General features: G+C 44.8%; 1 protein-coding gene across 12 annotated transcripts in view; it reads left to right on the forward strand.

Moving 5' to 3' along the window:
* Window positions 1-15,624, forward strand: part of KTN1 (kinectin 1) — a 78,221-nt gene that overhangs the window by 46,908 nt on the left and 15,689 nt on the right. For 9 of the 12 annotated variants that reach the window (XM_064511870.1, XM_064511874.1, XM_064511873.1 and 6 more), the window contains 17 exons: window positions 567-635; window positions 1,914-1,948; window positions 2,082-2,172; window positions 3,063-3,131; window positions 4,190-4,227; window positions 4,885-4,975; window positions 5,136-5,204; window positions 6,829-6,866; window positions 7,581-7,671; window positions 7,771-7,848; window positions 8,695-8,732; window positions 9,767-9,857; window positions 9,973-10,041; window positions 10,464-10,501; window positions 11,407-11,497; window positions 13,593-13,679; window positions 15,484-15,573. In XM_064511870.1, coding sequence (XP_064367940.1) covers window positions 567-635; window positions 1,914-1,948; window positions 2,082-2,172; window positions 3,063-3,131; window positions 4,190-4,227; window positions 4,885-4,975; window positions 5,136-5,204; window positions 6,829-6,866; window positions 7,581-7,671; window positions 7,771-7,848; window positions 8,695-8,732; window positions 9,767-9,857; window positions 9,973-10,041; window positions 10,464-10,501; window positions 11,407-11,497; window positions 13,593-13,679; window positions 15,484-15,573 — 1,173 coding nt within the window. The remainder of the gene's footprint in view (window positions 1-566; window positions 636-1,913; window positions 1,949-2,081; window positions 2,173-3,062; window positions 3,132-4,189; window positions 4,228-4,884; window positions 4,976-5,135; window positions 5,205-6,828; window positions 6,867-7,580; window positions 7,672-7,770; window positions 7,849-8,694; window positions 8,733-9,766; window positions 9,858-9,972; window positions 10,042-10,463; window positions 10,502-11,406; window positions 11,498-13,592; window positions 13,680-15,483; window positions 15,574-15,624) is intronic. The other 3 variants (XM_064511875.1, XM_064511877.1, XM_064511880.1) reach the window with 1 other exon arrangement.

A 15,624-nucleotide genomic window follows, 5' to 3' on the forward strand; every position in this document is an offset into this window, starting at 1 on the left:
GCCTCTCTGTTAAAGTGCTGCTTCATCTGTCGTGCTGCGAGCCAGCGCTGGCGCGGAGGCAAGGTCCGTGATACGGCAGTTTGGCGTCTTGAGCTGCCTCTGTGGGCTGGACCGTGCAGGAGGCTGTAAAAACCTCTTTGCTGCGCAAGTGCCGGTTCCTTGCTGTGCATCATAAATGTTAAGGCAGCTGGGAAGAAGTAGTGAGGTGATGCCAGAGCGTTTGCTTCACTGGATAGGGGCTTTGTGAAAGGTAACTATCAAATCTTGAAATGATGCTGATGATGCTTTAGGAGGAAAATGTGGTTTCACTTGCATCTTCCATTTGGTACTGTCTGATCCTCTGCGAGGGCATGAAGATGGTAACAGTTGAATTTCTCATGGGAACATAAGGACAAAGATATTAATACTGAAAAGAAAGAAAGAAGGAGGAAGGACTCTCTGTAGTCTTGCACCTTCTACTAACTGTAACAATTTCTCTGCTATTTAATTACAGCATTTTCCGTAATGGCAACTAGGTAATTGGGGTGTGCAGTTCTGAACTGATATTATGCTTAAATCCCTTCCAGGTTCTCAAGGATCAAAACAGAACTTTGCAAGCTGAAGTTCAGAAGCTGCAGTCTCTCCTGTCTGAGCAGGTACAGCCAGTGTTTGCTGAGGTCCTATGCAGTATCTTATGGTGGGGTGTGGAGTGCGGTGTGTTTTTCCTCCCTCCCTCCCTCCCTCCCTCCCTTCCTTTTTCTTAAGTACTTTTCAAAGCAGCTCGTCCTGAGGCTGGCTTAAGAAAAAGCTGGTGTGCAGAGCTCACTGTGTTTTAGGGCAGTTTCTCTTCCGTGGAAGATGGAAGGTCTGAATCGGGCAGTTGTGGCTGCCTTCTAGACCTGGCCAGGACTGTTCAAACAAAATGTGAATTTCCCCCCCGCCCAGGGATGAATGCTGGGTTATTAAGAGCAAGAGCTTCTTTCTGGGATCCTTCTCAGTTTTGATGGCAATGTTTTTGAATAGAAGACTCCATGAACAGCCAGCTCTCCCAGTGGAGAGGGCTCTTAGTGAGGTGTGGGGAGACCAGAGTAAGAGCTTTATTTTGCTGGTTTTCATCCATCCCAGGATGAGTGCTCAAACCCAGTAGGTAATAATGATGGGAGCCAAAGAACAGAACCATAAAATGGGAAGACTATTTACAATGTGTGTCTTCTCCTCTTCCATGTTTTCCCTGTGGTATGCGTGCTGCAGCGAGTCTGACTGGTATTCACCCAGGATGTTACAGGCTCACAGCTGTGCTGTTCTGCCCCATCTCCCTTGCAAGTGTTGCCTGGGACAACTTTGAACACCTCTGACTTCATACTACTGTGGAATGAGAAAACCTCCTGGCTCTCTGGGTGGGGGAAGACTTGCAGGACAAGGAAAATTGTTTCATTTTCAGTTTTGTGCTGCTACCTGCCAGTGAGCAGCTCCCTGTCTGGAGCAGCTCCCTTTCTTCTGGTGGATAACCAGACTTGCAGCCTTACTCCCCTGGGTCTGGCATGTTTGGCTTCCTGTCTGAAACAGTAAATGCTCCAAGGAGGCAGATTTTTTAGTTCTTGAACTGGCTGCTAGGGATTAGATGCTGCACAGTGCTTGGCATTCTTACCGCTGCTGAGGATCACTGAGATCCTGTGTCCCACAGCAACTCCTGTAGTCCATCAGTGCAGAATTGGAGAGGCATTTGGGCTGGATCTGTGCCTCTCCTGAGGGATTCACGTTTTTCCAAGATCTGTATTAGAGACCCATGCTCTGAGAACATTTTCTCTCTATTCTGTTTTCCCTTCTGGGTTAGTGTAATTAAGTAACTAAGCTTCTGGGGAAGATGTTGTCTTGTCCTTCCTACTCTTAAAATTCCAAACCAGTTAATGATCAACTTATATATTTTTTAACAGGCAAACAAAGACGTGTTAGAGCAGATGGAAAGAAGGTAAGAAACTTTTTTTTTTCTGAAATAGAGGCTAAAATAGAGACCTGACTCTGGCAGCAAGGTTACTGTTGATAGCTGAAATGCCTTCAAATGTTAACTCAGTTTTTTGTTGTATTTGCCTTTGATTCCTCAGCATGAGAGAGAAGGATGATAAAATCAAAACGGTTGAAGAGCTGCTTGAGACAGGACTCATACAGGTGGCTAATAAAGAGGAGGAGTTGAAGGTAAAATCTCTCACATTATTTTATTTTATTTTTTATGGGGAAATGGAGATTAAGCATTCTTGTGCAGAGTGCGTCTTTGGGCGCTCTTAGTGCAACCTGAGATCATTCCCTTTGAATAGGAAAAGTCATGTCCTGGACATGAGATTAAAAACACTTCAGTAACATAGACTAAGCATAAGCATTAATGGTGTCCAGTCACTGCTTCTGTCTGCTTAGTCTAGAGAAGATATTACTAGGATTTTTACCTGGTTTCTCTTGAAATAAAGCTACTAAAGGTTGTGTGATAACTTGGCAGTATGGGTCTTCGGCATCTTCCTGCTTGGTTGGTAATTTGAAGGGTTAACTGAACTATAAACTGGTGACACTTCTGGACTAGTGCAGATGTTTTTCTCTTGCTCTGTTTGAAGCCATGATCTATTTGAAGCAATGAGAAATCTCGAAAACTAGTGACAAAAATCCCTATCTGCTTTCATCTGAGTTTTGCCAGAGTGCTGCATCCCATCTAACAGAAAGTAGCCAAGGCAGAGTGCTCTTTGCCTAATGTCCCTGTGTGCAAGGTGGAGAGAAGTTGTATACTAGCAAAATGCCAGGAAATGCAGCAGCCTGGATGCTAGAGAGCCGCAGATGTGAGCGCATCAGCCTGATGCTTCTCTGCACTTCAGCTACTTGTAGATTCAAGTCTACTTCAAGGTGTCTGCAGGGATAGTCAGAGCTCTTCCATTAGAATAACTATTCTGTTGAATAATTTGGCTCCAACTGCTGCTGAGGGTGTTTATTTCCAGGCTTTTGAATACTTGTTCTAAGGGAAATGATTTTTTTTATCAAGCTTAACACTTCTTCCCCCACGCCCATAAATGAGTCTTTCATTATCTGTCTGTCTGTTTTCAAAGGCACTGCGAACGGAAAATTCATCCTTGAGAAAAGAACTTCAAAGTCTGCAAACTCAGCAATCAGAGCAGGTAGTATTTTTCATCTAAAACTTTTATTACACCTAAACTACATCTAAAAGAATTTTGCTGCCGTTGCAAAAGTCGAGGGAAAAAGGTGAAGATGTCTTTGAAGCCTGTTGGCAAAGCATCCCGTTTTCTTCCAGCATTGCTCTAGAAGCTGCTACTTCTGTCAATTACTTTCTTAGCATAGCTGTCAAATGGGGTGGATCTAAAGGTTCCAGGTCAGCTGAGATTCTGGGTTGGCTTTAACCTGCCACACACTGAAATGGCTGTGAGCTGCCTTTTTGCAGAAGTAACAAGCATGGCTGGTACTCAAGCTGATGCAACATCAGCTTTCTGTGCATCCTTGAGCTTTCTGATGTTACCTCATAGCCATGCAGGTGTGATTTGGCCCTCTTTTATTTGTGTCCCTGTCTACAGTGACACTATCGCAGTATTATTGTTGGACATGCGCTCTGTGTCTATTAAAGTGCCTTGTGTGACACCCAGCTCTGCTTGGACAGCTCAGGAGAGCACTTAGTTGCTAGAAAACCATTTTTGGGAGAGGAGAACCTGTATAAATATATATTCTTAGAATGGCTGAAGTGGAGAAGTGTGCAATGCCCATCTCAATGTCTTTATAGCCCGTTCAAAGAGGGGGGGGAAAACCCACTTGCAGTGGCCAGCTGGTTCATAGTTCAAGAACTTCAGTTCACTTTTTCTCAGAGATTAAGGGAATAGCCCCTAAGGTTGTGACGACCTGACTGTTAACACTTTCAAGCCTGTTGTGTGGTAAAGGTAGTTGATTGAATGCTGGCCTTGAACCTCAGCCTCTCCCAATAAAGGTGGTATGGATTTTTGTTTGTTTTCCTGGAGTTTGCTGCAGGCTCGGTGCTGTTGGTTTGCCAGGAATTCGAGACACCAGCTAGTTTTGTATAAGCTGCCAAATAGGTAAAATCTTGGGTCTCCTACATGGACTTTACCCACCGCTAAAGAGCCTGAGCTCTCTATTCCTTGCCCCTTAACACTTGTAAATTGTTTGTAGTGCTGTCTTCTGTTTTTGTAAGTTAAAGATTTCTTTTGTGCAGGTTCCTTTCCAGTCACTGGTGGAAGAACTCCAGAAAGTGTAAGCTACCGCACTAATTTCATTTCTAACTGTTGTTACTTCTGCCTGTCTCCTTATTCCATGCCTACAGGTGCTTTGCTTCCCTGAAATGACTTATGATTTGCTTTTAAGTGGATGAAGTGTGTGAGAGACAGGAAGAGTCAGCTCTTTGGAAATGCATCAAGTCAGATCAATACCTTTTCAAAATCCAGTGGTTTTTCTGCCAAGCTATTACGCTTATAAGCCCAAATTTGACTAGACAAGGAATCACACTGAACTGTCAGATAATTCTTTTTCTTCAGTAGGCACTGTAAAAGAAGTGAGCTTGTTTACTGTATTTCTGTGTGTGTATGTATAGATTTCAAGCTAATAATCCATATTTTGCTGGAATGCCTAGTGAAGGCTGAAGTTAAGTGCATATCATTCCAGGGATCACAGATACTATTTTTTTTTCTTTTTCTGTCTTAAAATACAAATTAAGTTATCTACTTAGCATGTTCCTCTTGTTTTTTTTGCATCTGGTCTTGGAATTAGTGAGTGATGGTACCTACAGTAATGGGAGTCTTGCTGTGGTTCCCAGAGGAACCTGCAGGTGATAGCAGAACCAAAGCTAGTGTATTAACTCCTAGGTAGCACATTTGTTCAGCCAGCTAATGAGGTTCCTCTGCTCTTATTAAGAATCCATGAGAAGGATGGAAAAATAAAATCAGTGGAAGAGCTCCTGCAAGCTGAAATCCTTAAAGTTGCAAGCAAGGAGAAAACTGTTCAGGTACTCATCTGAGCAATACCTTGTTTCCTTTCCGTGTCTATGCCATTGACTACCATTTATTTGTTACTGCACTGCATTCTATAATAACAAATTTGTAGCATCCATTTTTGTGGTGTTTTTGTTTCCATTGTCCAATCCTGTCTGTTTTGTCATTGAAAAGGCTTTGACACAGGAAATAGAGGCTCTGAAAGAAGAAGTAGGAAATTCCCAGCTTGAGATGGAAAAACAGGTAAAATAACTTAGTGCCAGAAGCGTGAAACAGCCTTGCCTTGGTTGCGCTGCTCACTCGTTTCTGTTCTAGTATGTTTTTTTTTGCAGGTGAATGTCCTTGGATAAGGGAACTTTTTAGTAGTACAGCTACACTGTAATTGGATATAAAACTGCAAATACGTAGTATAATTATTGCTGTCCTTCAGAAACCTCCTTCCCCTGGATGCCCAAGTTTGGGACTCTTAGTTTGAAAGACTTGGCAAGAATTGCTGTCGCTTAAAGCGCTGCAGCATTGGCCCTGGCTGGGCACATCGCATAGTGCCCTGTAGTCAGCGTGGAAACCCTGGGGCATCCCGCGGGGCTGGCACCTTCGAACTCTCCAGTGCTGAAGGTGCTTCCCCTTTTGTTGGTGTTTCTCTTCCAGAACAATACCACTGGCTCAAATTGCATTCGGTTTCCGGGTAAACCTAAGACCGTTCACTCTCCCATGTCCAAAGAAAGCCTGTCTTGGCAGGGCGAGGTTTTACCCTAGCTGTCAGGAATGCAGAGCGGAGGCGTGCTGGGTTTTGCAGCATGCCCACTGTCTAGCATCTGAAACAGCGGGACCCCACATTTGCTGAGGGAGCCTATTGCGCGAGCAGCTTAATCCCCTGTGCTGTCAGGAAGCTTGCTTGCTTGTTTGTGTGTGTGGTTTTCTTTCTTCTTTTTTGTCTGCACTTTTTTCTTTTTTTCTAGTTATGTTCCAACATGCCACTGATTTTCTTCTCTCCTTAGTGTTAAAGCTTTTGTCCTTTTTAGGCAGCGCTTCAGAGGATGTGTTTCTGTCTTGGGCTTTTCCTCTAAAGCAGATTCCCAGGAACTGGAGGAATTAGTTTTATTTTATTTTCCTTCCCTGGAACTGACACAGAGCTCGCAACAAAACGCAGTTTGGAGTTGCAGTCTCTGAAAAGCTGCATTTGAGGGATCTTGCATCTTGCTCCAGAAGTGGTGTGCATGTGCTCCTTGGTCTTCTGCGAGCAAACTAGAGGCTATTGGGAACGTTTGAAGTTCCTGCCACGCTGTGAAGCAAGAGTAAACTAACAGAGCCGTTCTGGACAGCCAGTGTCTACACTGCTGAGATCTGCTGTAATCGCAGCTAGCTCGTCTGTGGCTTCTGTCAGGCTTTTACAGAGAGTTCAAAGGAAATGTTCCCCTTTAAATCTTGTTTCTCTCATTCACGTCCCTTCTTAAAAGGGAGCATTGCCATTGCAGAGAGAGCATCTAAAAAGCTGTTCCTTGTGCAAGGGCTAGAGATGGTCTCTGAGCTGAGCTCCGTTTGGCTCGCGAGGTGGCTGTCGTTCGTCTCCGCTTTTCACTTCGTCTCTCGTGCCGGAGCGGTGCTCCGGTGGCTCTGCTCATATGCTCGTGTCTTGTTCTCCTTCCTGCCGGGGAAGAAATGTTTTAAATGGAGGGAGAGAGTAAACAGCGGAGATACGTTTCTGCATAATTAACTTTCCCTCAAAAAATGGGTGTTTATGCTCAGACTGCTGTAGCAGATAGTGCCTGTTGTCATAATCTCCAATTGCCTCTCTTTCTATTTTTCCCTAAAGCAGTTCTTAGAATTGATATGGATCTCGAACTGAAGTACTGCTTGTTTTCTTTAGGTGTCAATCACTTCCCAAGTCAAAGAACTTCAGACGCTGTAAGTACAGTTGTGAACGTGTCTGATCTGCCCTGTGGACCCCTCCCTGCCCTGCTCCAGTCTGTTGCAGGTTAAAATGTTCCTGCCTGATGTCTCTAGTTTGTGCCAAGTAGCCAGGTGATTAGCAGTTTTCCTGGTGGACATACATCCTTGCTACCTACACCATCGCCCCTCTGGTCCTGTCTTTTGAGACAGCAAACAAGGTTAAGTGCTGCGTGGCCTCAGGGGCCCCACTCAACCTATGAGGGATTGAATTCAAGTCGGGATGGAAGCATGTAGGCAAGGCACGATGGGCAGATCACTTTGTAATGTAGCTGGGTAGATAAGTGGGGATTGAGTCAGCGTGGTTGTCAGTCCCCCATCGTCCCTGCGTGGAGAATGGAGAGGAAATATTTTTAGCTAAGGAGAGCACACGCGTGTGGAATTGCTGCAGTATGTGTTGGAGCAGAAATCATCTGCTTTCATTTAACGAGCAGTACCACTGATTAAGGGGGGGGGGGGGTCTTTCAGGCTCCTGCTAACCCAGATTGAAGTGGGAGTGTTCACACATTGATTTTTAGCAGGTGAATTATGGTTGTGCCTTTGATCACACAGGCTGCTTTTGTTTATTGCATGTGCTGAAGCATAGGATCTGTTTTTTTTTTTCTTTGTTTTTTTTCAAATGGATAAGAGTGGGGCTTATTCTGTGTGTCCTATGTCTTTGTAATGGTACAGGTTGAAGGGGAAGGAAAAGCAGGTGAAAACCATGGAGGCCTTATTGGAAGAGAAGGAAAAAGAGATTGTCAAGAAAGGAGAATGGCTGCAGGTAAACTTCCTTGCTATTCTGAAGGGAAATAAAAGTTCTGCTGCAGTATTTCTGAATGCAGAAAGGTTACACTCCTAAACTCCCTTTTTTTATCCAAAGGGTCAGCAAGATACAATTGCACAATTAACCAGTAAAGTTCAGGAGTTAGAACAACAGAACCTGCAACAGCTCCAACAGGTATGGCCTGCAGAGCAGATGTGATTCGGAAATAGGGCTGCTTAACTGAACTGGAAGATGTTACTTATTTATCCCCCAGCCCTCTCAAAGGCATTGCATTGGTTTCAACCTCCAGCACAATTTTTAAATCCTACTTGACTAGACTAATAGTTTACAGGGCAAAGAGCCCATTAGTTCAACTCGTTAATGAGTGGCTTCAGTGGCCTGACAGCTTTGAAGCTCATAGACAGAGTCGTAGCTGTGTCCTGGGTACCTCCATGCCAGACTGCCGCCGTGTCCCTGTAGGACCATAGACCCTGGGGGACTTCCTGCTGGTCCTGAGCATAGCTGCTTCCCTGTGTGTGGTCAAGGCTGTTGCTATGATTCCTTCCTTGACCTGTTGAGAAATTTGCAACTGCCTGGAATATTTTGGCTCTGGATTTTCTGCACTGGACTTGAAAACAAGCAACTGGACATCCTTGCGGTTGCTTGTTACTTTGTGGAGGAATTTTTCCTATCGGGTGGTATTTTAGCTCACCTAGGAATCCTCTCAACGAAAGAGGGGAGAAGCAGAGTTGCATTCTTACTTTGAGTGAATGTCTAGGGAAGTATATGTCCTGGGGAAAGGTGGGAGGGAGAGAGACTGGCTGGCACAAGGTTTAGGATACGTAGTGTGAGTCATATATTAAAACCTGTCATGCGTTTAGATATTCTTGGAGCAATGCAGAATTTTGTGATGCCAAAATTTTGGTCTTTCTTTGGAAAGCTGTCTTTCAACCTGTGTGATATGCCTGATCATGCAAAGAGTTGTTAATTTGACGGCTTTACTGTGCCATCAAGTGAGGCTGGGAATTCTTTGTTTGTCAGGTACCTGCTGCATCCCAAGTCCAGGACCTGGAGAGCCTGTGAGTACGCTTAGCTGCGGTTTCTCAAACGCCTGCTGATAACATGTGTTCAGTGCTGGCATTTTTCTTATATTGGAATGCATGACTTTGGTTTCAAGAATTTTATGGGCTTTGCTAAAGTAAACTGTTAGTGCTGATGGACGTATACCAACCAGCGTGTCTGCTGCTGTGTGTAATTGCAGTCTGGCGCTTGCTGCGTAGTAGCGTTCGTACACTTTGCGAGAGGAAACAATTGCCCAGGACTCCACTAACTAGTGAAATTGCTGCTCCTTTTTGTGTTTAGTGATATTTCCTCCTTCTTGTTTAGAGTGTGGGTTTGAGTGCCCCGGGCACATACAGCATGGTGGAGTTGGTAAAGCAATGAACAGGCACAGCTTGCTGTTTTCAGTCTGAGACGCAATAGCCAGTTCTCCGGCTCCCGTTTTGTGACAAAGTGTTGCCATGCTTTCCTCTGGTTTTGACTCTGCTCTGTCTGAGCATCTGACTGCTCTAAACCAGAGAAAGGTGCATATGATTGTGCCAAAAAGGGCTCTGTCTCCAACATAGCTATCGTAACATGCTGCCTGCCCTGTATAGCCAGTATGCGATACCTCAGGTAGTCTCACCTTTGGGACATTGTGTCCCTGGCATGGGCTTCAGAGCAAGCTGGTTTAGAGGACTTGCTCAGGAGATCGGTTGCTCCTCTCCCACCTCTGCTTGGGATGCTGCTGAGCTCAGTCATGGCTAAAGGCCTTTGCTAACTGAGATGTGAAATGCCTAGCTTGCCTCAGGCCAGTTCTTAGCAGGTAAGTGTTTGCAGTACATGTTCCTGCAGCTGACGCGTATTTTGGTTAGTTTTCTTGGTTTCGAGCCATAGCGTGATGGCTGCTTTTCCAATGTGTGCGCTCTCCATGTGGCTGATTATTGTATATACACCATACAAAGTTTAGCTGCTTGCTGCTGCTGAAAACTCTGTGCCAGCTAGAGCATCTGTCCCTTTTCTTAGCATCAATTCTTATTTTAATTTTTGTCTATTTCCTAAACTAATTCTGCAGGTTGAAAGAGGAAGAACAACAAATGAAGAAGTTGAAAGCTGTATTAGAAGAAAAGGAGAGAGAAATTGCAAGCCAAGTAAAACGGTTGCAGGTAAAGTTTCGATAGAATTGTCTTCTGTTGCAAGTAGGAGTGTACATGTTATGTGTTCTTTTTAATAAAAATATTTTAATAATATATAAACATATTGCCCCTTTTCTTTAAATAGGACCTGGAAAAGGAAAACGAATCATTTAAAGTTCAAATTCAAGGATTAGAACAGGAGAGCTGCAAACAGGTACAGCTTCCAATTGCAGTGTGACTGAGTGAGGTTAAAGGGTTGGCAGTAGCTTTTATGGATGCCTGGAAGACCGGTAGTTGTATTGCCTGTGCAAATCCAGCAGTAACCTCAGGGTTGAATTGCATTAAGGCAGCTTTCCTGACTGTTGGATATCTGTTCCTGCTTCCCTTTAGTGCGTGGATTTGCAGCCTTATGTTATTTCTTATGCTTGTTGTGTTCCCCTCTGGCTTTGCACCCCTATCTTTAGAGTCAGTGCATCGCAGTCAGGGTTTTCTGGCCAAAGGAGGTTAGGCAGGATTCCCTGGAAGGGCAAGAGTGCTGCACTTAAGGTTGCAGCAGTGGCTGACTAACCAGGCAGTTCACGCCTCTGCATCGCTCTTTGCTGATGTGCTCCTAACGAGTTTCCGATCTGTTTGTAGGCATCTCTGGCTGCCCAAAGCGAGGAGCTTCTGCAAGTGTAAGTAGTGCCAGAAGTTGAATGTGATAGATGAACCCCTCATTTTACTTATTGCTTGGAAAATTTAAATGAATTAAAAAAAGGAGGGGGGGGGAGAAAAAGAACTTTGATACCTAATAAAACCTGAATATAGAGATTCTGCTCATGCTGATAACCCTCAGTTGTGGTCTTCTGCAAACAGTGCTTGCTCTGTATGTTGCAGTCACAGCCTAAGCAAGCCATGAGGGATTTAATTCTAGATGCATGTCAGCTCGGCTGTTTGTCTGGAGAGTAAGATGTTAGGGTTTCAAGCCAAACTGACAGGCTTTTTTCTTAGAACCACAGGCTAGCAGAGGATTTTTGTGCATATCGCAAAACCGTCTGGTGGAAATCTCTTCCCAGGGAAAGCCTTGGGAGTCAAAGTGGGGCACAGCGCAGAGCTGAGCTGCTCTAAAGAACTGCGTGGAAGCTTATGCCATGGCAGCTTACGCTGTGCTACACAAATTGCCACTGTCATGCATTTTGGCTGACTGAACTATTTTTAAGTTAAAAGTGACTTACATATTGTGGGCTAGGTGCTAGAAAAGGAATGCTCTCATCCAGTGAGCAGTGCTCGTCTTGTGACTTTATACCAGTTTGGACTGGCTGACTTATCGGATGCGGTGCGTTTCCATGGCCTCGATAAATGCGTGCAGATGCCCGTTGTAAGCAAACAGCGGGTTTACAACAGGCTTCGTTCTGGCAGCCCGCAGCTCAGAGCAGCGGGAAGCAAGCAGCACTGTCAGGTCAGCGAGAGCAGTTCTTCGAGCAGGGTATATTGCTAGAAGAGAAAGCGTGTGAGCGAATGTGAAGGGAGGGTGTTATTGCTTCTCCGGTAACGTCCTAAATGTCTCCTGATTTGTTTGTGATTCTTTTTGGTAATTCAGTATTGCAGGGAAGGAGAAAGAAATCACCAGTCTCCAAAGCGAGCTCGCCTCTCAGAGAAATGCTTTCGAGCAACAGAGGAAAAAGAACAACGTAAGGACCCCCCCCCCCCCCAAAAAAAAAAAAACCCCAAGTTCTGTATGCACAGCAGTGCTAGATGCCTACAGCATTTTTCTAAGAAAACACTTACCTGACAACTGCCTGCCACACATGGTGTGCCCTGAACACTCTGCTCTCTACCTGGGGAGTAAATAACTATCCCCTACTTACTGCTCCAAGTTTTACCAGCTTTTTCACTGGTTGCTGAACTGGTGAGAGGGAGGAGACTTGCTGGAGGATACACCTCGCGGCGTAGATCCAGCCTTGTTAGCCCCACTCAGAAACATGTCCTTTCCCTAGGGAAGCAGGGGGGATTTGAGGGAGGGTGGGTGGATGAAAGGGGCTTGATCTCAGTTATGCGCAGTGTGCAGGCATGGGAGGAGGTGTTACATTCCAGGGTCTCAGGTCTGGCTCTTTGCATTATGAAAATCAGGATTAGGCCCTTTCAGGAAAGGGATGAGGACAGTAAATGTTCCTTTTATGGCAGCCACTGATAGTGCAATATGGGTTGTGTGCAGGTGGGAGCAAAATATGTATCTTCCGACACAGAGCTGTGAAATTACCTCCCCAGAATACATTACCTGTGCTGGGCGAGAGAATGGCATCCTTAAATCATTTAAAAGAAGGTTGTTAAAATACAGGGTTTTTTTAGCTCATTTTTTTTCTCTTCTTGATAGCTTACAAAACCCAGCAAATACCACACAATAAGCCATATTGATTTAAAAAAAAAAAAATGGTCTGGTGTGTAAGAAACACAGAAGGAAAATATTGTGTGTGTTGCTCTTGGCTTTTGAGCAAGTAATGTAGCTTAAGAGCCGAAGTAAAGTAGAGGGAAAGGGGCTATGTAGTCTCGGAAGATTGATGAGCTGGGAAGGCAGAATGTATGTGTGCTTCCCATGGGCTCGTTTCCTGGGGAACTGCAAGGTTTAAGTGCCCTTCATCGCGCAGGCAGAAATCTGGTTGCTGCTAAAGGCAGAACATGCCTGTAAAGCCCAGCTTTCCACATGGTGATTTTTATCCATTTTTTTTTTTTCCTATTCAGTGGAATAGCTCATAGGTTAGGCAGGTAAAAAGAAGTGATGAAGCAAAACTTGGTGTAGGTATATGCTTGGATTTGGATGCTTTGTGCGGTGAATAAAAAAGATGCAGCCTTTTAAAAGTAGTCCTTTACTGAGGCTGACTGCTCTGAGGGTCAGAGGGGGGAAAAAAAAATCGAAGTCCCAAGTACTGTTATCTCCACCGCACAAGTCCAGCCACCCTTCCTAGATAACAGCTGTGGGGCATTTCCTTTTTTTTTTTAAAGAGTTTTCAGCCTTAAGGCTCCCAGGCAAATGACCGTGAGCTTGCATGATGACATCTTGTGGCGTACACGTTTGATGACCTTGCCAAGAAAGACACGGGAGCACAGCACGGTCCTCCGTCGCTCCCACGCACGTCTGGGACGTGCTCGTCACTGGTGCAATCCCAAAGCCTTCCAGGCGGGCGCTGCCGAGGGACCAGCGCTTTATCCCGGCGCGGTGAACGCGGGGTAAACGCTGCAAACCGAGGCCCTTGAACTTTGTATTTCCACAGTCAGCCCTGGCTTAGCAGGTCTGTGCTGAGGCATAAGGATCTACCCGGTTAGATCCAGTTGCAGGATCGAGGCATAAATGTGTACACTTCCATGCGTATTCGGGTCCATTCTAGGTTCTGCAATGCAACATGCCTAACACTCTGTTGTGTAATCTGTGGTTTGGTGTCTGTGTTCCTCACTACTTTTGAACACTTCCCTCTTTCTTCTTACAAGTGCAGTCAAAGTGTGGGGTTGCTAGCACGGTAACGATACGCTCTGCAGTTCAGTAACGCTCGGATCGGTTTTGGATACGGGGGACGGTTGGGCAGAAATTGGCACTTTCCCTCTTTCATTTGAACTCTCGAGCATCACACTTGTTTTTGCTAGTGTACGTCATCTTACCCAGCAAAATCATCTTGCAGTAACCAGCATTTAAATGCAAATGATGGAATGTAATGCAGAATATATCTCTGAAGTAAAAGCGGAAACAGTTTGAATATTGGCTGAACTGAAATCATTCTTTCTAAAAATGATTAGGACCTTCGGGAGAAAAACTGGAAAGCAATGGAAGCATTGGCATCAACTGAAAAATTGCTGCAGGACAAAGTGAACAAGACTGCCAAGGTTGTAATGTTAACCGCTAGAAATGATGCGTTAAGCTAGAAGCAGATCTGCAGCTGGTTTTTTAAATCGAATGGAGGCATTTAACTTTTACTGCAATTTAAATATAGTCTGTTCTGAGTGATCATTCATATACTGTCACCTCTGCTTCTTCCTGTCGTCTTTAGGTTTCTTTTATTTTTCCTTAATTTGTGGGCCTGCTGATTTGATTTCTGTTTGCATAATTGTTAGAGCTGTCGTGAATCACTTTTCTTTGTGGGGAGCTCTAGGAAAAGAGCTGTGCTGGTGGGCAGCCTGCTTTCCTCTACTGGGCTTTCTCTGTGCCTGGATCAATTTAGTGGACCCATCAAGAATTGGGAGGAGATCATTATTTAAAAACCTGGGAACTTCTCAGTGCAGCTGTGAATTCCCTCCTTGGAAGTATCTGAAGCTCGACAGGGCCTGTCAGCCCAGGGGTTGAAATGATGCGGGGAGTGAATTATTCCGCAAAGCGCCCGTATCTGTTACGAGGCTGATCTGGTGTTAATTGCCGTTGTGCAGAATTCAAAAAGCATCAAAATAACTGTAAAACACAAGTCAGGTAGCCAGAAGCAGACGAGCGCTGCTCTGGGATTACGTGTCGGTGTTTCCGAGACGTCTCCGCTCTTGGCTCAGCCCGGCGTTCGGAGAATTTGTGCAACTGCTTTTGCTGTGTCTTAAATGCTTGTCTGCTCTCCCTTGCAGTCTAAAGGTTTTGATTAAACGGCCGCTTGCTGGCGGGTCCTGAATTGCCGAAAACTAACGCACTTGGCACAGTTTCGCAGCCTGATGTCTCCTGTCTGTTTCTGTCTCTGGATCTCAACCTACTAATGCCACCACGCGCTCTTACAGCAGAGGAACTCAGAGCAGCAAGGCTCAATAACACTGGCATTAAATAAAAAGAAAACCACATACTAGTGAGGGATGTATCGGGAAGGCTGCCTTATGCATAGGGGTCCCAGCTTTCTATATTTAAACTTAACTGGGAGCCTGAGCGTAAGGAGGGTTGTATAGCCAAATAAACCTATCTGCCGCAAGCGCAGCAAGCAAACCTCCTGTGGCTGGTTGTCTTCTAATGCTAAATAAATTTCAAAGTAACTAGAGATCTGTGGTGTCTCTTGGCTCTGTGGATTTTTTTAGTTTGCAGAACAAACTAAACAAAGAAAACCTGGAGATTGTCACACAGCTCTAATAATTATCACCCATTCCATCCAAGCTTGGGGAAGGAGGATGTAAGGGTCTCCCTGTTAAGTACTTAAAAGTAATATTTAGAAGATGCAGTATTGCTTTCTTGGCCTGGTTCAAATGTGCATTGACACAAATTTTCCTTTCGACTTTAATGTTAATTTATAGTGAATTTTTTTTTCCACCATAAAGTTGTTTAGAACAAGTATGGATTCTTTAAATGCTAATCATGCTACTTGTTTTTGAGATACTGCTCAGCTTATTATTTGAGTGGAAGGGTTGGTGTGATCTATGGTTACGGTTACGCAGCACTGGTTAGTTTGTGTTATGAACAATTGAATGATGGTATAAATTCTGGAGGAAGAGGCTAGCGCGGAGGAGAGCTTCATGGATAATAGCTTAAAAGCATGAGAAACGTGAAGGCCAAATTCTGAAGCAATTTAATGTCAATTTTTGAAGCAAGTTACTGGTAATTTTAGAGACTGTGGAGCCTTTCTCACTCAAAAATGATTTTTTCTGGGTTAAACTTCAGGCCTAGAAGAGGGTTTTGCCAGGTCTGGGGAGTGAGTTTCCCAGTTTCATGTGAGCCATTCTCTTGGTTTAGGAGAGGCAGCAGCATCTGGAAGCTGCTGAGATGGAGACGCGAGAACTTCTCCAGAAGCTCTTCCCTAAAGTGTCTCTTCCTTCTAACGTGGTAAGAGAAGCGGCTGTCCGGGCTGACGGAGGGGCTCCGCTCCTCTTGTGC

Source organism: Dromaius novaehollandiae, chromosome 5 (assembly GCF_036370855.1).
Source record: "Dromaius novaehollandiae isolate bDroNov1 chromosome 5, bDroNov1.hap1, whole genome shotgun sequence".
In the NCBI taxonomy this organism is placed as follows: Eukaryota; Metazoa; Chordata; class Aves; order Casuariiformes; family Dromaiidae; genus Dromaius; species Dromaius novaehollandiae.